The following is a 27,697-nucleotide window of genomic DNA, read 5'->3' on the forward strand; positions in this document are numbered from 1 at the left end:
GATCAGCCTAGAAAACGCCCCCCCAAAATGAGCTACGTCATGAGTGCACAGGAACACTCAGTGATCAGTTCAGAGAGCACAGATAACAGTGAAAAGAGTTTGTCTGGGTGTTATTGGAGCAGAAGAACAGACACAGTCGTGTAGTAGTTTGGTTTTTTTGCTCAGTTAACTGGAATCATGTTGATGACGTTCGATTGGTCACTCTCATTCAGACTGAACTCCGGCCTGAGGGAATCGTGGAAACAGGAACGTTTCTATTGTCACAAACTCAGTGCGAGAAAAAAATGCCTTTTCTAAGGGTAATTACTAATGACTTAATTAATGATTAATAAGTCATTTACTAATGACTCATCGATACGTTACACTGGAAATCATCGCAAGCTGGTTCAACTTAAAAACGGTTCCCTGCTGGGACATAACTAGAGCCTGAACAATATGTAATTATTAGGGAGTAAACATGGTTATGTATGAAAATTTAAACTTTATTGTCCAAAATGACATCAGTGCATTGAAACAATAAATTTCACAGGGAATTTAAAAAATATAAATGACCACAAGCATCGTTTTCTGCCTTATGTGCCTTAGTTTTTCATACTTATTATACTTCAAACTAAACTACTACTTAGCAAAATGTAACTTTCAGTTAAAAATTAGCAAAAAAAAAAATCATCATTGATCTATTGATGTTATGACATCTATGTAATGTGTTGCAGAGATATCTTCTGAAGTTAGCATGCTAACCAGCTAGCCACAGGCCGCCCAGTCAAAAGTGCTACCTCGGTGCTCAGAGCTCCCAGTTCGGACCGCTGAATGTACGGCTAACCAAGCTAGACTGGCTAAAAGCAGCTACAGTTAGCAGCAGTTAGCGGTTACGTCTGTGTTATGCTGCCCCGTATTTGTTTTGAGTATTGTTTGGACAGCTGGATAATTCTTAGGCCACGTGTTGCACCTTTAATGAGTTCAAACTGAAGTTTACTGAACTAAAATCACTTCAATCAACTTTAATTATACTTATCTTAATACATTTTTATATGAGCTCGTTATAAACTAAACAGTACATTTGTTTTGGTGTATTATTTAATTTTCTTGATTAAACTCATTTAATGAAGTTAGTTCAAGAAAACTTCTATATTTGCAGGAGATATTCAGGATATCAAGCTCCTCAGTGAGTTTAGGTTGGTGTCTGAATATTAGGGCTGCAACGATTAATCAGTTAGTTGTCAGATATTGTATAAATCACAAAATTAAATAAAAAATAATTTACAGATTAAACAATAATGAAAATGGTCGTTTGGTTGCAGCCCCAGTGGCTATAGTATAAAGTAATACATTTGATCGTACATACAATTAAAAAAACTATGTCAGCAGCAGTTTCGTGGGAATGGGATGCTGGGAATTCCTGCAGCAGCTGTTTGCTTTGGTTTCCATGGTTTGAGCTGCAGTCTTGTCCTGAAGGGCTGCTGGGGTTTTCCATCGAGTTTTCCTCTCATCATCCATTGATCCGAGGCTGCCGTGGCACATGCGTTGCCATGTGGCCCGGCCAGCGACTCACGCTGTACAGTGAGAGTCACTGTGAGGCCGGGAGGATTCCCTGAGCGCAGAAAACAACGTACAGTAAAGTGTGTGGTTTATTTCGGGTTTTTGTTGATGCAGGGTGGCGATCTGTAGCATCCATACTTGTTCAGTAATCTCCTTTGTGTCTGCATGTCTGTTGCAGGATGGATCATCATGACTGGCAGCGAGGGAGAAGTCGAGGTCACAGGCGCTACGAGGATGATGAGGGTAAGAAAACAGTTCACATGCGAGCAAGGCTGGATTACCTCGGTGTAAAGCATGCAAGAGCTGCTGGGCCCCTAAAACTCAAAATGTGAAATATGCACTGCTGATGCACAACATCAACTGACACGAACCCCTTCAACCTGAGATTTTATGACCACTTGAGAGTGGAGCTACAATAATAAATCAATTAATCGAGAAGTTGTCAACTATCAGATTAATCACCAAGTATTTTGATAATCCATTAATCAGTTTGAGTAATTTTTACAAGAAAAAAAAGTCTAAATTGTCTGATTCCAGCTTCTAAATATGATTATTTTCTGATTTCTTTCCTCATTTATGATGATAAACTGAATATCTTTAGGTTTCTGTCAAAATAAGACATTTGAGGACGTCATCTTGGACTTTGGGAAACACTTTCTTTAGCCATTTTCTGATTTTGGGGTGAATTGTTCCTTTAAGATAAGCTGTGTTGTACAGACGTGAGAAAGGTATTGATTGTGTCATCCTATTCTCACTGAATACTCTTTTCCAAATCAAGGTATATATTTTTCTTCAGTTAAAGATGCTTTATTGGCATAATTGTAAGATGGACACTTTTGTCAAAACACAGTTAAAAAAGTACAATACAGCTGCAGACATTTCTGTCTGCTACTAATGAGGACTTTGCTTTCACAACGCTCCACAAGCTGTTACTGTATTGATCCGGCACCTATATGCTCTCTCCCTCTCAGAGGCCCAGCCAGTCTACATCGGTGTTCCAGCTTCCCACAGACGGAAGAGGCGCAGACATCATTCCTACGTCAGTGACGCTGACCGGGAGTCACGGCACTCGCACTACGATCACCACTCACACCGGGAACACTCCCACCATGGACATTACCACGACAGAGAGGAGCACTATGACGATGACGAGGGCAGCGCAGAGCGTCACGAGCAGCTCGACCCCTCAGGTTAGAGGCGACGAGTTTACATGACATGTGTGTCCCGTAATGTGAGTGTCCTGTGCCAAATGTGATAAGAGCTTAATGATACACATTTGTTTGTGAAGGACTTAAGACAAGAAAAAGAGCAGACAAAACCCCCCAATAAAATAATGAAACTCTGACAGGATAAAGATCAGGATCAAGTGGAGGAAAACATGAAATGGAAAGAGGAGACACAAAAAGACAACGGGTAAAGTCAACAGATAATAGTCTTGGACTCATAGCGGTCCATAGCAGTTCAAACTCTTTAAGTTAATTTTATTTTGAACTCCAAAAGCTTTATTATAGCAGCACCTTCACATCAAAATGTCCACTTTACTCACAATATAATTCCTGATTTATCGGGTAAATTGACTTTGCACTCGACAGGAAACACTTTGCCTTTTCTCTACCCTCACACTCAGGACAGAAAGGCTTCAGTATGCTTGAAATGAACTTGCCACTTGTCCAATTATCGGTCAAAGAATCGTAATTGACAATGGATGCAGCAGTTCAATGATGCAACCAGCAGTTAGTTTGAATCAGACAGAGGCTCTGTGGTTCTGCCTGTGAGTACAGTTTGTTCTGGTGTGTCTCACACTTTCATATTGTGAGTTGCAATGAACTTTGCTTCCTTGAGAGACTGATGTTTATTTACGGTTGGTCCGTCAATTAAATCCAGACTGAAATATCTCTATCTACTCGATAGACTGGCATCATTGATTTGTTTTCTTTTTTTGTGAAATATGTCGACAAACATGGGATGGACTGCCATGAAATATGATACAGATGTTTTGGCATCTCGTCCAAACGCAAACGGCCTTTTAGGTCAATAAAAACGTTTTTTTTTTAATTGCTGTCTAGTGCATTTCTTAAAGCTCTTGCACATGCCCATTGTTGCTTTCTGGAACAGCAATGGCGGACACAGCGTACTGCACCTGCTCAGTATGTCCTTCTCTGGCATGTGCGTATCGATGATATAAACTTTATCACCACCTACAGGCCCAATGCCTCGTTTTTGTCGTGGTCATGTGGACATAATTTATTTGTTTTAAACAGAGGGAAAAATATCTGCTTAGAAAAACAGCTGTGTTAGTGTGGACAATGTTATGTGAGAGGCATATGACCAGGCTGGATCTATGCTGTCAGGTAGAGAGCTCTGCATTACGAGTGTGTGATGAGGTAGAAGTTGCTTGTGCATGCATGTATGTGATGAATGTTTTCGTCCCAAAGGGGGCCATGAAGTCTGAAGCCTGTAAGCTGATTAGAGCTGAGGAACTCCAAGCTGTGTGTGCATGTGTGTGTGTGCGTGTTATTTTGGGTCATTGTGAGTATTTGGTGTGCTTTGTATTTTATCAGGCTTTATAACCAGCTGTGTACATTGAACACCTGAGGCCTGCGGTGGATGGTTAGAGGCAGTGATGCAGAGCTGCTGGGGGCATCGGAGCAAGAAAGTAGAAGTAATGCTGCTGAGGATGTCTTTGCTTTTCTTGCATTTGTGTGTTTGTGTGTGTGTGTGTGTGAGTTTGAGTTTGCGTGCATGGACTTCTGGGTGGAGAGTACTAGAGGACCCTGTGGTGTGTGTCAACCCTCTTAAAGCCTCTGGCTCTTTGCTGCTTTGGAGATTTCAGTGGATTTCTGCAACAGCTTAGAGGAGACCTTTTTTTCCGACTGATTGAACGGTGCAGGTCTCACCACTTAGATCGACTAGACACCGAGTCATACATGGCTAATTGAAATCAAACTCGCTGTGGAATAAAACTCAAAGACGTTGAAGCAGCAAAGCGGAAAATCGAGCAGAAAGGACATATGTGAGAAGGAGTGAGTGTGTCACTTCTCCCCACTCATGGTGGAGAGCTAAGGACACTCAACCTAAACGAGAGGACGGGAAGCTAGAAGCCTCTTTTTTCTCAGCCTGAAGCAAAACCTGAGGATATCTCTTCAGTTACCTTTGGGTCTTACTGTCTCTGGTCTGAGGATCCAGTGAGCACGCAGGACTCCGGGCTGTCTTTACCCTCGGTTATGGCCTCCCGCTGGACCCTGCCTGGCTCCCAAATAGGTAAAGACAGCGTACGAAAAGAGGGGAAGAGCCTTGAAATGGAGAGGGTCACTACCTCCATGTAAATTAGGGTTAATTCCAGTCTCGTTGCATTTTCTTTCTTTCTATTATCTGCAAATCTACAGTAAATAACTACTAAACGTTTAGGATATTATGTGTCATTTTAACAGAAGAGTATTGGTCTCTATGTTAAAGTATGTTGCTAAAAAACACGTAGTTAAAAAGTGAGTTATTTAAAAGCACAGATCGTGGGAGTTGTTCCACCATTGCTGATGAAAATCTGTGTAATGAGACTTATTCACATTATGTTTAGTTTCCTTCGCTGACTTCCCTCCTCACTCTCTGACGTATCATCTGATGTTTTTCAGGAAGTTACAGTGACAGCCGACCAAATGAAACGCGCTGTTAACTCGAGTAAAATAACAAGATTTCTCCGGGTTTGAACATTTGGAAATATTTGGGACAATGTAAATAAACAATTCAAACAAAGATCTTGTCAATTTCAGACATTATTATGCAGAAATGTTACATATTATGACTTTCAAGCAGCATTGATTTATTTTTAAGGCACTTGAGGACAGTGAAACAAGCTGACATCACATCATTTACATATCTTCACCGCCCAGAGTTATGTGTTAGCGAACATCGAACAACATTAGCGCTAATCTAAAAATACAAGCATGATGCATTTTCCATCCAAACCCATCAGTCTGCGCCACTATAACCCGTCACCAGGCAACACACTGAAGCTATAAACACGAGGCATTGATCATAGAGCCTGACTACCGCCGGGCAATTTATCAATATTATATCGATATTGTGATATGAGACTATATATGGTCTTAGATTTCAATATATTGCGTTGTCTTTTCCGGTTTTTAAAGGCTGCATCACTGTAAAGTGATGTCATCCTCTGAACTCACCAGACTAGTTTTAATGCTTGTCTTTACCCACTTAGCCATTATATCCACATTACTTATGGTTATTATAAAAAATCTCATTGTGTTATTATTTTGTGAAAGTACCAATATTCATCCCTACAGTGTTGTTGCAATATCAAAAATATGTTGCTTTTATTTTGTCTGCCAGTCCTAGCATTGATGAAGTGCTTTTCAGGAGATTTGAAAATAGAGATACATATTTTGTGTATCACGATACAGCCTAGAAATAGAGTAGTTTTATTTTAAAGTTCACCCAAAAATGATTCTATGCAGATGGAAAGTCTGTCAAAATGTTCTGAGGACTACGACACGATGGCTTTCCATCGGCATAGGGATGACTGAATTTGAATTTTTGGGGTGAACTGTTCCTTTAAGGCCATTATGTCCAGCCCTAAACCTGACCAGAACAAGCTGAAAAACACTAAAAAGCTCTATAGAGCTGAGAGGAACTGCAGCATTTTGCACATCACGTACGGTTATTTGATTACTGGAGCTTTACATAATATACACAGGTAACAAAGAAGGTGAGATACTGGATGTGCACTGTGTATTTGTGTTTTATCAATGGCCCACAAATGATCTAAAACACCGCAAACATCATGGTCCCCTGCTGTGGGATTACATCGGCTGGTACACAGACTGCAAACATGGGCAGAGCTTCTAATGTGACCTGACCCAATGTGACGGAGCAGAGCCAGTGATGGAAACAGCAGCCGCTGAATCCTCTGGAGGGTTGGATGCATTGTGGAACATTGTATTGTATTATAATTAGTTATTGTAGTTAGCAAAGATTACATAATTTTTCCCTCTCCGTGGAAGTGTTGATTGAGATTGTGAACGTCGCGGCACACACACACACACACACGCGCGCACACACACACACACACACACACACACACACACACAGTGGTGGGATGCAAGTCAACAGCGCCTCCAGGCTCGGATGTTAACGGGGATTGATCTGCTCAGAGTAAAATTAGAAAGAAGTGCTGCTGGCTGATCAGATATCAGATAGTCATTAGAGGAGCTGACTCTCACTCTCACTCATTAAAGGAGAGTAATGGGGATTGGTTAGATTAGACGTGGACTGTTTCTAACGTCTGGCCGGCTAAAACAAATTCTCCAGGGTTGTCTTATTGGCCCAGAGTCTGAGTCTAATTTGTAATGTTGTGCGATTTAATTCAACAAAGGACTTTTGTCACACGTAATCCCAGACTCTCACCCAGACTCACAATTTCTTGCTTGCAACTGTAAACTAAACTATAAAAATCACCAAATAATGATAATAAAAGCCTAACACCCTCTTCTCTTCTTGAAGCAGCTGAACAAGACAACACGCTGATGATTCTGTTACTTTTAGATCTTTACTAGTGAAGGACTTACGCTTTAATGCTAACCTCAGTATGCTAACATGTTCACAGGTTAATGTTCTTCTATCCAATAGTTGTGTAGATACTTTAACCTGCTGGTAGTGCTCGAGGAAAGGTCAGGGAATCAACAAAGTCATCTGGGGTTCATCTTCTGGGGACCACGAATGTCTGTAAAAATGTCTCGTGAAAATCCGTCGAATAGTTCTTGAGATTTTTACCTTTCATGTTGATCTGGACAGACGTTTATCTTCTGGACCAAAGTGTTGTTACCATCTCATAAAGACGTGGCTCAAACATGTCAATGTTTAAAAAGTTAATTTAAAGTTAATGAAAGTCTGAAACTGACTCTGTCTCTTGTTTTGTAGTGTCCCCTGCAGCGGAGCGGCTGCGCCACATACTGGGAGAGGATGACAGCACCCCAACACCAACACTGTTCACTGAGATGGACACACTACAACATGAGGGGGGCGAATTAGAGTGGAAAGAGTCTGCAAGGTACACACACACACACACAAACACATACACACAAGCACACAGGCATCAGGGCTTTCATTAGTTTAGGATTCTGGGTCACCTTTGATCGGATTTAGAGGTTGAGGGTTGAGACATCGTGGGTGCTGGCTGTCGGGACTTTAACACTACATGTGATTAAAGCTATAGTTTAAATTACATAACATCCTGCTGGTTCGACAAATCAATCTTCTGTCACTCTTTAAACAGTCAAATAACTCTGCTTTTTTTCGTCTCTGCAGGTGGGTGAAGTTTGAGGAGAAGGTGGAGGAGGGAGGAGAACGATGGAGCAAGCCTCACGTGTCCACGCTGACCCTCCACAGCCTGTTTGAGCTCAGGACTTGCCTGCAGACAGGAAGCATCCTGCTCGACCTGGAGGGCTACTCACTGCCGCAGATTGTGGGTGAGTCCAGTGAACCATGAATCGATACATTTATTAGTTGTCAACTGGAACAATAATCACCAATTACTCAATTCATCTGTTTTTTAAGTCAAAATATCTGCAATACATGCAATCACACTGTCATTTCCACTACCAAGTAAACTGAAGGCTCGAGACAACCTATTATAATTATGTACACATCTAGTAGACACAGAGCCAGTTAAAGGTAATTACTTGACTTGTAGTAAAGGGTTTAATCCACCTTTATTGTTCATGTAAATTCACCTGAGCTGTGAACTTTGACTCCAGATGAGATCGTGGATCGGCAGATAGCTGATGGTCTCATTCCTCCGGATCTGAAGGAGAAGATCAGCTTCGTGTTGCTCAGGAAGCACCGTCACCAGACCAAGAAACCAATCCACCGCTCGCTGGCAGATATTGGGAAGTCCTCCAACGCTGCTTCTAGTAAGTTCATGTGCCATTTGTACTTATTTTGAACTACCAATCATCAAAGTAATCCTTCAAAAACCTTCAAATTACGTCCTAACGCTTCCTTTGTTTTCTGCCATGTTGTTCACCACCTGTTTCACCTTCCCTCATAAAAAAAATCACCTCTTCTGTGCTCATCGTTGTCACCTCTTCTGCTGCTGCTCTGTCAGACCGTAGTCCTCAAGTTAATCTGAATCGTAGTACTAGTTCAGCTTCTGGGATCCACCGCTCCACAGAAGACCTACGCTCTCGGCAGTCAAGCAGCCTTGGCCGCTTGCGTGAGTCTGAACACACCACACAAACACACACAAATTCATGCACCGTGACTTCATTCCTTTGCTTACGACTACCTACACACCGGTGGCGGAAAGTACTTTTACTCATTTTACTCATTTGAATAACTGTTCAACGCCCAAAGAAGTTAATCTACCCAGCATTTTAACAAAAAAGCAAAATTAGGAAAAATAAAAAGTATGACGACAGATTTTTGTATCAGAACTTTTTGTAGACTTTCCTCTCCCATTAATCCACAAGATTAATGGTGCAAAGGGTCACCGGATAAATCTGAGTGTTCGTCACAAACGAACACTCAGATTTATCCGGTGACCCTTTTAGGGGGCCCTACCCCCATGTTGGGAACCACAGGACTAAACTACCTAACTGTATATAAAGTAGTTTAAACTGTCTCCACCTGGAGCAGCTGCAACAATAAAATGCTGCTCTAACATTGATGCATCAGTATTAACAATCTAATAACGTCACACAGAATCAGATATGAGTCACAGGATACTTTCTACTGCAGAATGAGTACTTTTACTGCTGATACTTTGAGTACATGAATGGATATTTAATACAGGAATTCACCTTATAATGTGGTGCCTGATCTGAGTACCTGAGTAACAACATTTGCAGCTACTAACCAAATAAACTCTCACCTTTTACTGTAACGTCTCTGCTTTGATCTATGTTTTTAATCAACACCGATCCCAGCTAACTCTCCCGCCACTGCATGATTTAAACACTTGAGATGGCTTTATGTGTATATATACTCACCATGAATACAGTGTGTTGGATATAATGTGTGTTTATGTTAGAGATTTAGGTCCTTTTGTGTGCACCTTTGCTAATTTCTTTTGTGAATTTATTTGGGTGAAGAGGATTATGGAAGGATTTTTTGGATCTCTGTGTGGTATGTTCTTGTTCTGCTTTTGTGCGATTTTATTTGTTCCCAAATCTGCTTTGAGGAGGAAAAAAAAAAAAAGGGAAATGACTCATTAAAAAAATAATCCCCCACAGAAACTAATTTTGAAGTTCTAGCACACATTGTGGACACTGTACCCCTAAATCCCTGTTTATGTCTTTATCTTTAGATCTGTTTTTAAATATCAAATATAAGTGTGTGGTTCATTTACAGATCCTGCCCAGAGCCGAAGCATGAATGATATTTCAGACACGCCGAGCACAGACCAGGTATCTGTTTTCTTCAATATTTTAAGTGTTTGTGAATGTTTGTGTGATTTTGTGGGTTCAGCCCGTTCAGATACTTACACACCTCATACAGGGTTCACACACATCGGACTGTATTTATATTTACATATGAACAACAATATTTGGTTTGTGTATCAGCAGTCCTGAGTCTTCCAGTTGCCCTTTTCGAATGACAGATATAGACTCACCACCTGGTAGTTTGAAGTGTTATTCACTCTCACGCAGGTGCAAAACGTACAAGATAGTCGGCCGTCAGCTGTACTTTTTGTGGTGTGTTCAGGTGCAGCTTTTACTGCAGGACACAGGCAATGTGAGGCGAAGCAACAGCCTGACTTTGTGGTCATCTGGTTTTTTGATGTCGCTTTGGTGTGTTTGGGTTGTTTTTAGTCTTTTTTAAGTGATTGTTTTAAGTAAGAAGTATCATACTTATCCCCATTTCAAGTTGTATCCTTTACAGAGCGAAAACAAAAGTCCTGAAATGAAATAAGTCTTAATTAAGTCTTAATTGGTCCTCTTGGTTGGTGGTAAAAACACTTAAAATGCAACTTACAGTATTTACACATTATACAAAAGTAACACTGCAGTGTTTTCATTGAATTATGTCACCTTTACAGAAACAGGGTCAATCCACCCACATCACATACTGTAGACAGGTTTTTCCACTTAATCCTGAGTGGTATGCAGCCTACAGATGTGTGTAAACACAGCTAAAAAATGTGAAAGAGCAGCGTTAATGCTGAAACGGTGTATTGTGCAGCCCGACATATAACTAGTTTCAGAGATTTCAAAGGAGTAAACTGTCCTTTATGTGTAAAATTGGTGGAATACCCCTTAAATATCCACATACACATACATACAGTACATACTGTCACTATCTGAGTTGTTATTGACTTGTAATCAGCTAATCTCCTGCCTGTTGGAGAATTGTTATGGATTACTTCAGTCCAGCACAGTTAACAGATGGTATGAAGTGGCACATTATCTCGCCGTCTCTTAGTTTGTGTGTTGCTGTTGCTGCTCCGTGTTTTATGAAAAGTTGAGCCTTGTTTTATGCGAAGGTTTACAGAGTCGGCAGAACTACCTAATCCCTCTAAATCCACACAGCCTGGTAGCTGAGGTGGGCATTTGTTAGGCTAAATTGTGTTTGTGCACGCACCTGCCTGTGTGTTTGTACTTACGATTGTTTTTGTGTGCGGATTCCTTAAGCTTCCTCTTCTGAGCTTAACTGTTTGAGCCTCTCCCAAAAAAGGACAACAGAGAAACACATATGACACAACAGTTTTCAGTCACTTGCTTTATTTTTCATCGTTGACCAGCAGCAGCAGATTGGTGTGTGTGTGCGCACGAGTGTGTGTTATTCGGATAAATATCCACTTACTTACATCAAAGCAAGTGAGAAATGAACTCGTGCATGTGACCCCTGAGTGTGGTTTATTATTTCTTCACAGAAGCTGGCACGGCCCCTCCAGCTTTCTTTGATCTGAGAAATATGTACACTCATACAGTAAAGTACATGACATCATAACATGTAGCTCGACAGGAGGAGTGTAACGCTACTAAACTCACTACAGTATAGCTGCAGATGGCAACTACAACTTGAGTGAGTGAGAAGATAATTTCTTAGATTAGTTCATAGCATGTGAGATTGAAATGTCTTGTTTTGGTTGCGTACGAACGAGAAGTTAGGAGTTAGTGAGAGAGGACCAGTTGGTGAATTGACTCTGAAAGCAGCATTAACAGATTATGAAGAGATTTTAATTTAAGCAGCCACCACTCCACTGCCACGTGCTTCCTTGGTTAGGAGGAGGAGGTGCACCGTTTTGCACAGTATTTGGGGGGTTTATACACAGTCATCCTAACAGCTCTGTGAGGCTGTGATGCTCATGGTGAAGAAAATCAAAGGGCCGAAGCTATCGGGAGCAATCAGTTTATCTTTCATCATGACAATCACGATATAAACAGCAAAAATACGGCCTTCACATTATAAAGTAATTCACCAGAAGCACCTTGTCGTCACATTGTGCTCTGGTAAAAGTTAAGCCAGGTTTTATTTGTGTTTTCGTGCCGGAGCCTTTGTAATCCTGCTGTGGCAGAGAAGTCATCTGAAATCCGACAAATGAGGATCAACATTTTTTCCGCCTCACCAAATTCAGAGGGATACATCCTCTGGAAATCTTGAATATCTGCTCCAAATTCTGTGTTAATCCGTCGAGTAAATGTTGAGAAATTTCACAGGTTAAGTGAAAGTAGTTAAAGCTGGTGGCTCTAGATGAAAAGGCAGAGGACAACTAATGTTATTTTGATTCATCCTCTGGAGGTGTCAAAACATCTTAGTCTGGAAATGGTTGACCAACTCCATAAAAAGTTTCATTGAGGAAAAAATGATGTGAACCTGAAAGCACAGCTGTCCAGGTTCAAGTGGGATTTAACTTTGGTTGTGGCTTTTGTTGTCGATGTCTAAAATCCTGTATGTTGTTTTCTGTACTGAGTCGACGGCTGTACCTACACAGCTCACATGATCCGATTAGCGAACCAGCACACTGATCATGGCACACAGAAGCAGCTGGGAAAAGGTCAAAAGTAGTGCAACATGCCTCAAATATGTGATTTCAACTCATACTCTCCCTCCTGCTGCCTCTGTCTGCTTCCTCTCTCTTCTGCCAGCTGAAGAATAAATTCATGAAGAAGATTCCTCGTGATGCAGAAGCATCCAATGTCCTGATTGGTGAGGTGGATTTTCTGGAGAAACCCTTCGTCTCTTTTGTACGTTTGGCTCAGGCCACGACTCTGGGAGGCCTCACCGAGGTTCCTGTACCGACAAGGTGGGTGTCTCTCGTGTCCCTCTTTTTATCTGTCTGAGTCTGTGTATCTTTGCATTCATCTACCTTGTAACCTTCTGACAGGTTTCTCTTCATCTTGCTGGGTCCTCATGGCAAAACCAAGTCCTACAACGAGATTGGCAGAGCTATCGCTACGCTCATGGTGGATGATGTAAGTGACTGGCGCTGTCCGGCCCCAGTAGACCACACTTACACATTTGTAAAATGTTTTGCTTTGAATTTATTTCTTTATTTCCCCTCAGCTGTTCAGTGACGTTGCCTATAAAGCGAGGGACCGTGACGACCTGATTGCAGGTGTTGATGAGTTTCTGGATGAGGTGATTGTCCTGCCTCCAGGGGAATGGGACCCCAAAATACGAATCGAACCTCCAAAGAAGGTTCCATCGGCGGAAATGAGGCACGTATAATAAATCACACTTAATCATATTTAAATCAGCTGATTCTTCTCTGTAGTTTGATGTCGTCATGTCTCTAGACGACTTACTCTCGATGCCTTGTTCTGTTTCCATGTTTACTGCAGGAAGTCAGTGCTGAACCTGAATGAGCTGGGTCAAATGAACGGCTCAGCCGGTGGGGCAGCTGGAGGAGAAGACGAAGAGCTTCCAGCTCCGCATGAGCTTGGGGAGGAGCTGAAATTCACTGGGAGGTATGAGAGAGGCTTGCCCATTGTCCCCATGTTGCCCGCAGCTCTTCATCTAACTGAGGCTGCTCCTTGTTCCATTACACCCAAAGACTGGTTCTGTCACCTTACCAGTGTTGTTCTGATAGGTTTGCAGGTGGAATGTGGCTGGACATCAAGCGGAAGATCCCGTGGTATTGTAGTGATATCTACGACGGCTTCCATATCCAGTCCATCTCTGCTGTGCTCTTCATCTACCTGGGCTGCATCACCAACGCCATCACCTTTGGAGGACTGCTGGGGGATGCTACCGACAATTACCAGGTCTCTATGAAGGCTGCAACATAATGAACCAATCCAGAAAACCACGCAGCCCTCGCTATATATGATAAAATCTGTTTTCCGTCTCCTCTCTTTTCTTAAGGGAGTGATGGAGAGTTTCCTCGGCACGGCTTTAGCGGGGACTGTCTTCTGTGTGTTCGGTGGGCAGCCTCTCATCATCCTCAGTTCAACTGGACCCATTCTCATTTTTGAAAAACTGCTTTATGAATTCAGCAAGTAAGACACACACGAACAAAAACTGATAGATGTGTTGAGTTCAAATAATCAGATAAGAGGTGACGTCAGCACTTCTCTCTTCACAGGAGTAATGATATAGACTACATGGAGTTGCGTCTGTGGATCGGCCTTCACTCATGTCTGCAGTGTTTTCTGCTGGTAGTCTCAGACGCCAGCTACATTATCAAGTACATGACCCGCTTCACAGAGGAGGGTTTCTCCAGCCTCATCTCCTTCATATTCATCTCTGATGCCATTAAGAAGATGGTGGGTAACATGTTCTCATGTGAGATGACCGAACACCAAACATTCACTTAAAACAAGATAAAAACTGGTTTGTTTTTCACAGGTAGGAGCGTGGAAGTATTACCCAATCAACCGTGGCTTCAAGCCCGACTACGTCACTGCCTATAAGTGTGAATGCATCGCGCCAGACCAGGGTGAGTCTTCAAACTGTGTAGCTTAAGGTTTTCATGTGTGTTAATTAAGGGGAGATTTCTGTGATTAGATGCAAATATTTCCTCTTTACTATGTGATGATTTGTGTATTCTGTCTGTTTCTGCCTCATTTTTGGATGCTTTCTGACAAAGTGAGTATGCACCTGTGGATGCTGGTGAAGCATGTTTGAACAACGTTTAAGTGACTTATTTAGAGGAATATTGCACCAAAAACCTATGTGTTTACATCCGCTGCCTGTTGGCTTGAAAGGTGGCTCTGAAAAGTTTAACGGTCCTGAAAAGTTGGTTGTAAATCTCAAGTATTTCTTTGACTAAATTAGCAACAGTTTGAATTTAAAGTTCAGCAAAAAACATCCGTTAGTTGAGTGTTAATTAAGAGTTTAACACTCAAAAAAGCAACAAAAGCAAACAACCCCAAAACTGTCATCAGATCACGATTTAGGTGCTGTGACTGGTGCATATACAGTATATAATAAACCTGTTTCCAATTGAGCCATGCTCACATCAGACCAGAGAGAAGGGCCCTGACAACCCAAAAATACAGAGATCTCTGATGTAAAACAATCAAAAACTAACTAATTGTGAAAGAATATTGTACGCCCGTGGCGGACCCCACCACTCACAGTAGGAATCTGCTTGTGAAAATTAGTTTTTGTTCAATCCAAACCTCCACAGTGAAGCCTCTTTGACAGAGCCACATTTCCATCCTGAATTCTTCCTGCTTTTTCCTGAATTTTTCTTTAATCAATTCTGGTTCGTCATGTGACCCATCATTAATCTGTTTGTGTTTTTTCTCCTCAGCATCTGCTCTGGGCTTGAATGTTTCAGCTCCGCTCGCAGATGATAACATGACTTTGCTGGTAAGTGACAAAAGACAGAAAACATGAAGCTTTTCTTTTCCTCTTTGTAAAGGTAACACTCTAGTTGCATCTCCAGTTGTTTGAGGTTTGTACTATATATGTTGTAATTTCACCAAGTTTGACTCAGTAATCTGGGCCTTATTTATCTAGTATCTCAGGACAGGAAATCAGCCTTAAAAATTCTGAGTGAGGCACTTTTTGTTTTACTTTTTTGGCTCGAACAAGGCTTTCCTCCATGTTGTTTTGGCAGTTCTGTCGGTAATTTAAATACAATCATGTCTCTCTACCTGGATATCAATAGTTTAACTTCAACGTAAAATGTAATATAAGGTCTTAAATCCTGGTTTGAAGTTTGACATGTTTCTCAGAAGAAAAAAAAAATGTGGTTGTCGTCAGTAAAGACCACTATAGGTAAGCTAGTAAATCCTACACTGACTTTAAGGGCCAGGAAATGTAAGGAAAGACATCTTAAAATCATCTGTAAAACATTGAACGTAAAAACAAATACCCAAAAAGAACTGTGCAGAAAGCGACATATTATTAAAATAAGTAAAATTTTCTAGCTCGTTCCAAGAAGTTGTTCATACACGCTGACATATGATTTCGCGAAAGATTGGGAAATAATCAAAGGCTGGCCGTCAGTTAAAACCTTACAGGCCTCAAGTTACTTCCAAAAACCACTAAGATTGTCTAAAGTGGTATTTTAATGACACACAAAGTGACGTCACGCTCGCTCCTCGGAAATAATCCTCTGCTGAAAGTCAGTGTCAGAACACAAAGGTCGACTTTCACTGTGATTTCTACGACTGATTCAGGAACACTTGATAAATACGGGCCCAGAAGTCCATCCAGTCTTTATTCAGAATCAAGACTGGACCGTTCCAGAGCTTGGTGGCTCCTGTTTCTTTTCTTCTGTTATCGCTTGTCTTTTCTCTCTTTTCGTGTCTGCTTCTTCTCCCCTCCTGAATCCATCCCTCCGTTCTCCCTTTCCCAACCCCTGTCTTCAACTCCCCGTCCCTCCCCGTCGCCCCTGTTGTCCCACGTTCCTCCTCCTCCACCCTTGTCCTGTCCGTGTAGTTTAACTTGACAGACCTGGACTGGAGCCAGCTGAGTAAGAAAGAGTGTGTGAAGTATGGCGGTGCGCTGGTGGGGAACTCCTGTAAGTATGTTCCCGACCTGGCCCTCATGTCGTTCATCCTCTTCTTCGGCACCTACTCCATGACCGTTTCTCTCAAGAAGTTCAAGTTCAGCCGCTACTTCCCGACAAAGGTAAGACAGCGGAGAAGATCCGAAGACTTGTACTGTTTTCCCATGATGCTGTCATGGGTCCTCCTTCCCTGCAAAAAAAGTGAACCTGCATGTAACATGCTAGATCCTTGTAATATGGAGGGTATTTATCAAATATTGTCAATTTGTCTCCAAAAAAACCCAAAAAACAAATGGCGCCGGCTGTACTGCCAAACTTAAAGCTTCAAAACATCGGTCCATTTCTTTAGTTTCTTTCGTGGGATGTTCTGACCATTAAGTGAAGATAGACGATCACCAGCTTCATCTTTTATATCTGCATGAAATACCAGCAGATACTCCTTCCTCCGCCTGATCCAAACCTCCAAACCCGTACCAGAGTTGTCCTCTCCCATGTTCTCCTCTCCTCTGCTCTCCCTGAATGTGCTCCAGATCCGTTCCCTGATCAGTGATTTCTCCATCATCATTTCTATCCTGGTCTTCTGTGGACTGGACTGCCTGCTGGATTTGGACACCCCCAAACTGCACGTGCCCACTGAGATCAAGGTCCACTCTCCCCTAAACTCCACCTTCCTCTCTCCCGACCTGTTTACGTCACTACACAGATGCATTTCTTTCCCCAAAGGATGCAGTTTTTATACATTTCTAATCAGTGATTTGATTTTGTGCAGATTTATCAATGTAATGATTCTTTCTTCTTCTTCCTACATTTCCTCGTGTACGCACCTTTTTCTTCTTCCTCCTCACTATCACACTTCTACACATCTTTATTTATCCTCCCTGTGTCTTGTGTTGGTGGACGTGTAGCTGAGGAAGCTAATCAGTGATTTTTCCATCTTCATGTCAATCATGTGCTTTGTGGGTCTGGATATGTTGATGGGGTTAGACACTCCCAAACTAATCGTTCCAACCGAGTTCAAGGTATTTGATTTCTTACTAAAATATGTGTTTGAATGTAACATGATTGTGATTCTGCTGGTTGTATGTATGATACAAAGCATTTGATTCTCTTAGATAGTTGTCTTCAGTCACCTTCTCATATTTTCACCAGTAATACAATTTTAATTTTCACTATTGTGTGTGATCAGCCCACACGTTCTGATCGGGGCTGGTTGGTGATGCCTTTTGGTAAGAACCCCTGGTGGTGGTATCTGGCCAGCTCTGTTCCCGCTCTCCTGGTCACCATCCTCATCTTCATGGACCAACAGATCAGCGCTGTCATCGTCAACCGCAAGGAAAACAAACTTAAGGTCTGAAAACACAATAAATACATCAACACAAGCTTATATCAGAATGTGATCAGACTTTCTGGCCAACCAGCTGTTGTAAGTAAATCTAATTTTCAAATGTAAGAATTATATATATATTTTTTCTGAACCACCTGCACCAGGAGCTCCCGTGTTTGTAAATCTTGTAGGTGTGAAAGAGTCCTAAACGGTCCTCTACACTCATTTGAGTATAAACAAGATAAGTTAGTGGTGATAATCAGTTACAATAATAATCTGTTTGTTTGTCTGGTTCTGTTTTATAAATCTCAATCAGTGTGGACCTGGAGCCTCATTTCATCTCACACAGTTAGACATTAATTAATGTAGTAACGCTCTTAAACATCCATTTACATATTCATATTTGTGAAGTACTGATTTTGTTGCACCGGTTAGGTTCTCCGACAGCTGTTTTTCCAATGTTCAGTAGCTATTCATAGCACCCAAATCACAAATTCTCATATTAAAGCAGTCTTTACAAAGTGCATCAGAATCCAGGATCAAATGAAAAGATCATTAACTTGAAAATTATGGCTCAGATGTCAATAAATAAAAGAAATTAAACAGAAATTAATCACTCAGAGATATTTAAAAAGTCAAGTTCATTAACGCACCTTTGATTGACATTTTACAGAACACTGTGTAGACTGGAATATTAATAAATACTATAATAGTGAAATTATATTATTTATATATTAATATTCTGGTCTGAAGTCTGTGTGATGCTTTCATATTCTCATAGTCTTATATAAATATCATTGTATGTGTGTGAAATGGTGTATGCCCCACAGTCGTGGTTAGATTTGAATGATTCATCACTTCCTGTCATTGTACCCGTGTGCAGAAAGGCTGTGGCTACCACTTGGACCTGTTCTGGGTGGGTGTCCTGATGGCGGTGTGCTCCTTCATGGGTCTGCCCTGGTACGTAGCAGCTACTGTCATCTCCATCGCACACATCGACTCTCTGAAGATGGAGAGCGAGTCCAGCGCCCCTGGAGAGCAGCCGCAGTTCCTCGGAGTCCGGTAAGAGCATCCTGTCACTGTGTGTGTGAATCCTTTTCCACTGTTATTTACATTTTACATTATATTCTGTGACTGATTCGTAGGGAGCAGAGGCTGACGGGTATTCTGGTGTTTGTTCTGACCGGACTCTCAGTTTTCCTCGCTCCTGTTCTCCAGGTAAGTTAACAGATGCACGAAGGAGAAAGATTACATTTCCTTTTGGATTGACTTGACATTTCTCCCGTAATGTTGTGTTTTAACTGCTGTTCTGTTTGATTCAGTTCATCCCCATGCCGGTCCTGTATGGAGTCTTCCTGTACATGGGAGTGGCCTCACTGAGTGGCATCCAGGTAGATCAAAGATGTAGTTCATATACACATGTTTTACTTGATAGTCCACGGCAAGTTTAAGGCTACCGTAAGTCCATATTAATACATTTTTGTTTTAAAACATGTAACTTTTACTACATTTAAACCTGGCGTCCACACTACTCTGGTGTTTAACCCTAAAACAGAGATTTTCGGAGACGCAGTCGATCACATTTTTGTTTGAAAACTCTGGGGTTGCATTTTAATTTAGATGAGCAAGAATGAAGACTTTTAGAAGCGATGGTTTATGGTCTTATGTTTATTTGTTAAATCATCATTGATAACAAATTACAGCTGTTGCTGACCTTGTTGTTTATACCGGTAGGCTGTTATTTTATTTTATTTTTTATATAAAATAAATCTTCCACTGTAAAAATGTAGAAAAATGTAGGAATACTTGGATTTGCTCAGGAAAAAAGATCTAATTATGAGCAACGAGAGCGCGTAACTCCTCCAAATATTTTTGGTAAGGACCCCTTAAATTTGGAAGATTTTTTAAAGTATGACTCTAAGTGATTGACATTTGTAGAGACTGAGAACAGCGAACACCTGAAAACATGTTCTGTATTTTTCTGTTCCAGTTCTGGGAGCGGATCAAGTTGTATCTGATGCCGGCCAAACACCAGCCGGACTTCTCCTTCCTGCGTCACGTTCCTTTGAGACGCGTCCATCTTTTCACCCTCGTTCAGATCGTCTGTCTGGCTGTCCTCTGGATCTTAAAGTCCACCTTCCTCGCCATCATCTTCCCAGTAATGGTGAGTGTCCCTCTTTCTGTTGATCTAATCTTGATGAACAGTTATAGACAGATGGTTGAAGTATTTTTTGAAAGTGCCTGCCCTTTTTCCTGATGAGTCAAGAGTATATAAAACAAAACCAGCTGCTGAACTTCTGTATTTAGCTGATTGTTGACTTTGTATTTTCGGAGGGAAATAGACATTTCTTTCACTGCAGACATGTTGATATGTGGATAGCAGGAAAGTCACGGGTGTTAAGCATCGAGCCTGTGCATGCTGGCTCACCGGCATGGATTATAAAGTGATTTCAAGTCTTTTCTCTGTGTGTAGATTCTGGGTCTGATGGGCGTACGGAAGATGCTGGACCTGATTTTCTCACAACACGACTTGGCCTGGCTGGATGACATCCTGCCAGACAAAGACAAGAAGAAGAAGGAGGATGACAAGAAGAAGAAGAAGGAGAAGAAGGCAGTAGAGCAAGAAAGCGATGAGGAGGTGAGGGAAATCTGGACAAACATGAAACTAAACTCCAGATTACGCAGCACACACACACACAGATACTGTATTCTCCAAAGTTGGCAGGCGTGGATCTCATTTCATGGTATTAAAATGTGTGTCACTCCATCTGTTGTGGGTGTGTCGTTCCTGGGTTTGTTTGCTCTGACTAATACTGTATGTTTCTCCTCTTTGTCCCACAGTGTTGCTGAAAAGGCACTGTACCATACTTACTACAGTCTTTTTGTCTGTCCATCTTCCTTGTAGTGCATCTGTCCACCTTTCCCACCATGTTGTCACACTTTAGAAACAGTTGTGCTCTTTGTTACCATCTTTGCTTCAGTCCTCTGAAGTGAAAATGCTCCACTGAAGGATAAGACTTGTGCTACTCTATATTTTTGTCAACGAATCTCGTTAAAAAGAAAACAAAATCGACAATGTCTTAAGATCCGGTGTCCTCAGAGATGAATTATGATCACTTTATTTATATTGCACCTTTCAAAGCTGAATTACAAAGTTGCAAACAAAACAAAATAAGATAATTTAAACAAAGAAAATGTTATTAGCTTTCTATTCAAAGCTTGAGACTACTTGTACGGCTAGTTAGTGAACTGCTGTGTGTGGCGAGCTAAGTGCTAATGAGCTAGCCAGCCTGGAACATGCTAGATAGCCGAAGTGAACCTAAACATAACTAAACATTCATGCATGGAACGGAGCCTTTCTGTGTGTCACGCCATATGTTTAGATATATTCTTATTACCTAATAATTTTTATTCAATTTTTCTGTTTTTAGCAGCCTTTAATGAACAACATTTCCCATAATTCCACAGGCAATCACAGGTTAAATGTCCGTAATATGAGAGGACAGAGAGGACAGTTTGAAAAATGACTTCTGAAGAGAGCATCTGTGATTTTCATGGATTTTTCATTTTTCTTTACATGATACAAAAAATAATCATTGTTTGACTTAAAATTTTAACTCACAAAGTCACAAAAAGATTTTACTTCTAAAAACAAAGTGCTGTGGTTGATGCTTGTCCTAGAATATGAAAAGTAAAGCCCAGGAACATATTTGATTTCCCCAGAAAGGCCGATAATAGAAATGCAAATTGAGAACTGCAGTAGTGGATTAATCCACATTTAGTCCTCCAGTGAGTTTTTGAGTATCTGTATCAAATTAGCTCAGTGACACAGAGATTTAGCTTTTGACACAAAGTGACAAAAAATATAGAATACTTCATTTCTTATCCTGTAAGATTCCAGTTTGTCCTGCATGCCGACCTCTTCCTGTTTCTGTCACTCAGCCCGACAGCTCTGCCCCCCCTCCTGTGAAGGTTCCCGTGGAGGCCATTGAGCCCCACACAGCGCCAGTCCCCACCCACGTTAACTCCCCCACCCAAAACCAAACCTCCGAGTGTGAGTACACCAACCAACCCTCCACCTCTCGTTGTGTCAGTTTGATCTGTTGTTTAACTCTTTGATGCTAAATGTGACAGATGGAGTGCTAAAGAGCTTTTACTACATGTTGCTCCTGACCACAGATTTCACATTTGCTACTTTTACATAACGTGACTGTCAGTGATTCAATACTTGGTCACATTTACATGAATGACCTCTGTTAGCAGCCTCTGAACATGTTATGTGAAGCAACAGATTCTCTTTTTTGAAGGTTTTGTTCATCTTTATTATCTTTGTGTCTGTGTTTGTATCTGTATCATGTGTTTACATGCCCGTGTATGCTTGTTTTTTGTTGTGTTTTGTGCATGTGTTCTCTTTGTGTGTCTGCGTATATGTGTGTGTGTGTGTGTGTGTGTTTCCTTACAGGAGATGAACCCGTACTCGACAGTCACGTCCGATCAAACCGAGTTAGACCGCAGGTACTGTGTGCTGAAACTGCACGTGCCCTACAGAGATCTGCTTCACTCACCCGACACAAACACTGGCTGGGACAACAACACTGTCACCTTCAGACAACCAAACACAACATAAAGAAACACACACTCTGCGCATCACTTGTATTATATGTATGTTGGATGATGATTGTAGACATTTTAATCTGGATTGTTTTTACACTGCAGACATGTACAGTAGAGATAATAATATAGGTGATAAGTCAGTGCACTTGCATAGAGAGTACTGTGTACAGTGCAGTGCAAATCGTCTTTTGAATATGCAGTAAGTTGTACATATTCTAGGTCAGGGGTTTTCAAAGTCGACACTGTGGGGTGACCTTCCTCTTCATTCCCTGCTCTTCCCTTTCCCATGATGCTTTGGGAGACATAAACAGGAAGTATAACCTGGCCATGGATTCAGTGAGCTACAACCTGAGCCCTGTTTTTTAATGCTATACTTACATTTTTAACAATTAGCACCATTAAAAGTATGCCGAATTAGCTGTTAGCAGTTCCTGTGTGCGGTGTACTCATGGATCTATAGACAACTATCACGGGATTACTTTGATACTGAAGAAAACTTAAAAACATGAAGATTCTCTGGCAAGTTCTGCAGTGAGCTAAGAAGCATCTTTTTTCTAATATTTCTCAGCAGATTTTTGGATGTTTCCACATAATGGAAATTAGAGATTAAGATATATGATGTGTGTGATGTCTGTGTGTTTAGATTTGATTGAGTTATTAGGGAAATTACCCATAATTAATCAGGCTCCAGGGTTGTAAAATAGCTTAATCACCTCTATCAGCAGCTTGTTTTTAGGACACCTGCATGCACCTGTCCCTTCACCTCATGCTGACTCCCCTCTGAGGAGGCGCCTCACAGGTTGAAAACCTCTGCTCTAGGTCTGACCTCTAATCTGAAGCCACTTCCTGTAGTCTCCTACTGTTTTATGTATTTTAATCATTGTAGTTCCTGGCATATCTAGACAGATTATTATAATCACTTTTGTCTGCTGCAAAATGTTTCATGTTCTGCATTTGCATCACTATCTGGATGGTCACATTGACCTGTGACTGGATCAGAAGTTAGTTTCAGTGTTATGATCCCATTCTGAATGTGAACCTGAATACAAATGTCAGGTTTGAACTATCTGTGCTTTTTATTATTCACATTATAGTTGTGTGATTGTGTTAGCTGTGAGAGAAAAGTGAGATCTTTGGATATTTTATAGCTTCATTGTGATGCCTGTTGTAAATACTTTGTGAGTTTTTGTCTTTGAAGGCCTTATTATAATAAAGGTGGCACAGAGGTCTTTAAGGATAGCAGTATTATTATTTTATATTTTTTATTGTAATCCCAATTAATGCCCAAAATGACCCCGTAACACACTGATCTGACATTTCTACTTCTACTTTTACTGCATAATACTTGAGTGGAAACCTTGAATTGAATGCGTACTACTTCTTGTTATTGTCAGTACTGCACACTCTGGTCCTTCTGGTGGTTGTGAGCAAACTCAGTATGAGACAGAGTTAAAGATTCACAGTAATGTCTTCACGGTCTGATGATTCTTGACCTGAAATCTGATGATTTCTTGACCCTGATAGATTATTCTACTGGATTTGAATTTGAACAAACTCATACTCATGTAAGGTGCGGAAGCCCTGAGGGGCAAGTGAAGATTATTTTTTATTTTTTTATGGTTTTCAATTTTCAAAGTCTGATCTAAATTGTTAAGACTTGTGTCATAACTTGAGAACTGGTGGAAAACAATTTTGCCAGGATGATCTTTCTAAGTTCCTTAATTTTTTTTTTTGTTTCATCTGTGAAAACATGTAAAAAAAAAAAACTAAAAAAAAACTATACATTTTTTATGCTAAAAACGAGTGAATTTTTTGTTTATTTTTTTTTTTGTGAAAAGAAAAATTGGCAGGAGAATTTCTTGTAAAGCTTGTTTTGTGTTTGTTTTTGTTATAGAACATTTATGTAATTTTTTCATTTTCATTTTTTTTACAATGTGTGAACCAAAGTGGAAAAAAAAATCTCAGTGAAAAAAAATCTCGAGAAATTTCAAGATTTTTTTTTTATTTTTAATTTCAGGAGAAACAAAGTTCTTCAAGCGAAAACATTTTTTTAATATGCGTGAAAAATAAATTCTGGAGATTTTCTTCATGAAAAAAAAAAATCACTTCGAAGGATTTTTTTTTACCGTGTCAAACTGACTGAAAAAACGAAATTCACAGTGGAATTTTTTTTTTTTTTTTTTTTGTCAAACCAAGTGAAATGACACAAAAAATCTCAGTAGAAATGAAGTGAAAACCAAAATGTTTTTCTGTAATGCGTGAAATCGAGCGGTAAAAAAAATCTCAATGTGTGAAACCAATTGAAAAACAAAAAAAATCGTAGTGGAAAAAACTTTCAGCAGAATTTTTTTTGTGTCATGCTTGAAACCCAGGGGAAAAACAGAAAAATCTCATGAAGAATTTTTTCCACCGATATGTGAAATGAAGTGAAACCAAAAATTTTTCTAGAGAAAAAAAACATTTTTTTAAGGTTTAAGGTTTTTTTTTTATTTCAGGAGAATTTTTTTTTCGCCATGTATGAAAACTGAGTGAAAAACCAAAAACATCTCAATGGGAAAACATTTTTTAGGAGAATTTGTTTTTTTGAAATTTGTAATTTTGAAATTATTTATATTTTTTTAAAAAAAGTTCACAAGATGTCTTTATTTTTTCATGTTTGAAACAAAAAAAAATTCCCCATGTTGCTTGGTTAAAAAAAAAAAAATTTCTGAGAAAATTCAGATTTTTTTCAGGAAAAAAACTGATTTTTTGAAAACAATTTCAGTAGGACAAAAAATTCAGGATGATAAAGATTTCTTTTAATCAAATTACCGGGAATTCTTTTCTTTTCCTTAAAATTTTGAGTTAAAAAAAAAAAACAAACTGAGTGAAAAAATGTCAGGAGATATTTTACAAAATAATTCAAATAGAAGGATGATCAAAATGTTTTCCCCAAATGTTTTGGTAAAAAGAAATTCAGATTTGTTTTTCATGCATTAAACCAAAAGACATTTCAGGAGGATGATAATTATTATTTTTTTTTATCAAATTACTGGGGAAAATTTTTATAGGAGATTTTTTGTTGCTTGTGAAACTGAGCAAAAACATTTTTTAATTTCAGGAGAGAAAAACATTTTGAGTTAAAAATACTAAAAAAAAAATAAGTGAAAAAAAAACTCAGTAAAACAAAGAAAATTCAGTTTCACACACATGAAAAAAAAATTCACAGTGGAAAAGATTTTCATGGGATTTTTTTTTTTTGAGAGTTTTTGAAACCAAGTTAAAAAACAAGTTTTCAGGAAAAAAAATGTATTGACTGGGTGGCTGAGAAAAAAAGATCAATAATTTTTTTTTCCATGTGTGAAACCAAAGAACAAAATCAGGAGGACAAAAAAAAATTCCATTTGTGAAACAGATGAGACAAAAAAATGAAGGAACTAAGAAAGATTTTTTCCACCAGCTTTCAAGTCATGAACAGGAGAGAAAACAATCTCGACCAGACAAGAAAAAAAAATCTGCACATTTGAGAATCAGGCGACGGTGAAGGACGTAAAGACGATCACCTTTTCCCTTTGCAACCTGCAACTTCTCCCTCTCTCTTCACTTCCTGTCTCTCCCTCCTCCGCCTGCCTGTGTGAGACTCTGAAAGCTTTCCTTGTAGCTATGCTTGAAGAACAGCGCCCCCTACAGTCATTTATCAGTCCAACAGAACCGTCCCTCATGGATACAGAACATGCAGCGTTCAGGCTGCAAGAAGATCAAAATCTTCTCGTTTTATCAACAGAAATTATATCAGTATTGATTTTTCATGTAACACGCTGCACCTTCACTGATACAACAACAATTTCTATTTTTTAAATCAGTTCTCCCATTTTGTTGTAATGTTGAGCTTGTGTATGTGTACAGTACACTCAGTTTCCAGTTTATTATTTATTTAGTAATTATTTACATACACAGTGTATAGTTTAAAGTACTCCCCAAGACCTGTAAACACACTTGAATGTGGAAAACTGGTGTAGCTGCCCTTTAATAACCTGTAAACTGAGTGTATGTGTGAGCTGTGTGAGAGTCACAGTGTAACCTGGCCGGTTCCCCTCACTGTTCCTCAGCATCACTCTGCACCTGAAGATCTCCTGCCCCCCCTCACCTGCCCACTCCCAGACGAGCCTTGCCCCCGAGGACCCTCCGTCGCACCTGCCTCCACGCCAGCCCGTGGTCAGCATCCAGGTGGAGTCAGACTACGAGGAGTCTGACTTCTACTCCAACCACCACCACAACCACCACCACCTCCACCACAACCACCTCCAACACCTTCACCCCCCGCATGACCTGCCTCCAACACCTGGAGTGCACAGAGACTTTGACCGAAAACTGCATGCTCACTTTGGCGACTCGTGTGCTGAGACGGTGCTTTAGACCTGAGACGGGTGGAGGAGGGTTATAAAACACACACACACACACACACACACACACACACACACACACACACTCTCAGAGGGAAGGTGCAAAGTGCTGCATACTGATAATAACTCATAACCTGACTGATATCTCGTGTCGGTTTAAATTCAATTTTTTAGAGGCTGATCCTAATCAGCACACAGAAAGTGCTCTTTTTTTAATTGGATTTTTATCAGATATAATTTTAATGTATTGAACAGCTCCCGAAGCTAAAACCATCTGAGCTCTCAGGTCACATCTCTGTGAACTGACACACACACGCAACCTTCAGACAGCTTCCTGTAGTGACGACTAGCAGCAAACAAACAAAAATGTGCTCACAGTAATGATAATAATAAATGCATGAACCCTCTCTGAAATTGTGTTAGACATCCGTTATTGTTGATCATGATTTGTTCATCTTTGTTTATTTTTCTGTTCTTGTGCATACACAGAATGGTAGAGAAGGTGATTTACACTGTTTATTATGTGCATTGAGGATGTAAAGCCCCGAAACTGTAATAAAACGTTTAAAATTTGTTTATTTTGGTGTGTTTTTTTTTACCATAAAACTCAAAATGTTGGGGTGTGTGTGAAACTGAGTGAAAAACATTTCAGGATGATAAAAATGTTTTCCCCAAATTTCTTGGTAAAAGAATTTCAGATTTTTTTTTTTTTATGCGTGAAACCAAAAGAAATTTCAGGAGGACAAAAAATAGGACAAAATTTATAGGTGATTTTTTTTAACTTGTGAAACTGAGTATAACATTTTTTTTTATTTCAGGAGAGAAAAAAAATTTGAGTGAAAAATTTAAAAAAAAACTCGAGATTCAAAATTTCAAGAGAAAAAAAAAAATCTGGAGGGGGGGTGTGAAACATTT

The 27,697-nt window shown here is 40.1% G+C and overlaps 1 protein-coding gene across 1 annotated transcript; it reads left to right on the forward strand.

Annotated features, from left to right (window-relative positions):
- Positions 1 to 631: 631 nt before the first annotated feature.
- On the forward strand, positions 632 to 27,356 carry slc4a5b (solute carrier family 4 member 5b). Its single transcript, XM_084382437.1, has 26 exons — positions 632 to 1,782; positions 2,511 to 2,729; positions 7,477 to 7,606; positions 7,864 to 8,024; positions 8,313 to 8,468; positions 8,663 to 8,770; positions 9,907 to 9,962; positions 12,645 to 12,802; positions 12,884 to 12,971; positions 13,063 to 13,221; positions 13,345 to 13,466; positions 13,589 to 13,763; positions 13,864 to 13,997; positions 14,084 to 14,264; positions 14,347 to 14,437; positions 15,257 to 15,315; positions 16,393 to 16,584; positions 16,993 to 17,106; positions 17,649 to 17,810; positions 18,670 to 18,848; positions 18,932 to 19,004; positions 19,109 to 19,177; positions 19,777 to 19,950; positions 20,260 to 20,424; positions 22,249 to 22,301; positions 26,489 to 27,356. The coding sequence occupies exons 1-26, from the start codon at positions 1,719 to 1,721 to the stop codon at positions 26,793 to 26,795; spliced, it is 3,549 nt and encodes a 1,182-aa protein (XP_084238563.1). The 5' UTR covers positions 632 to 1,718; the 3' UTR covers positions 26,796 to 27,356.
- Positions 27,357 to 27,697: the final 341 nt, after the last annotated feature.

The sequence above is a fragment of the Pagrus pagrus genome (assembly GCF_965226575.1).
Source record: "Pagrus pagrus genome assembly, chromosome: 19".
Taxonomy (NCBI): domain Eukaryota; kingdom Metazoa; phylum Chordata; class Actinopteri; order Spariformes; family Sparidae; genus Pagrus; species Pagrus pagrus.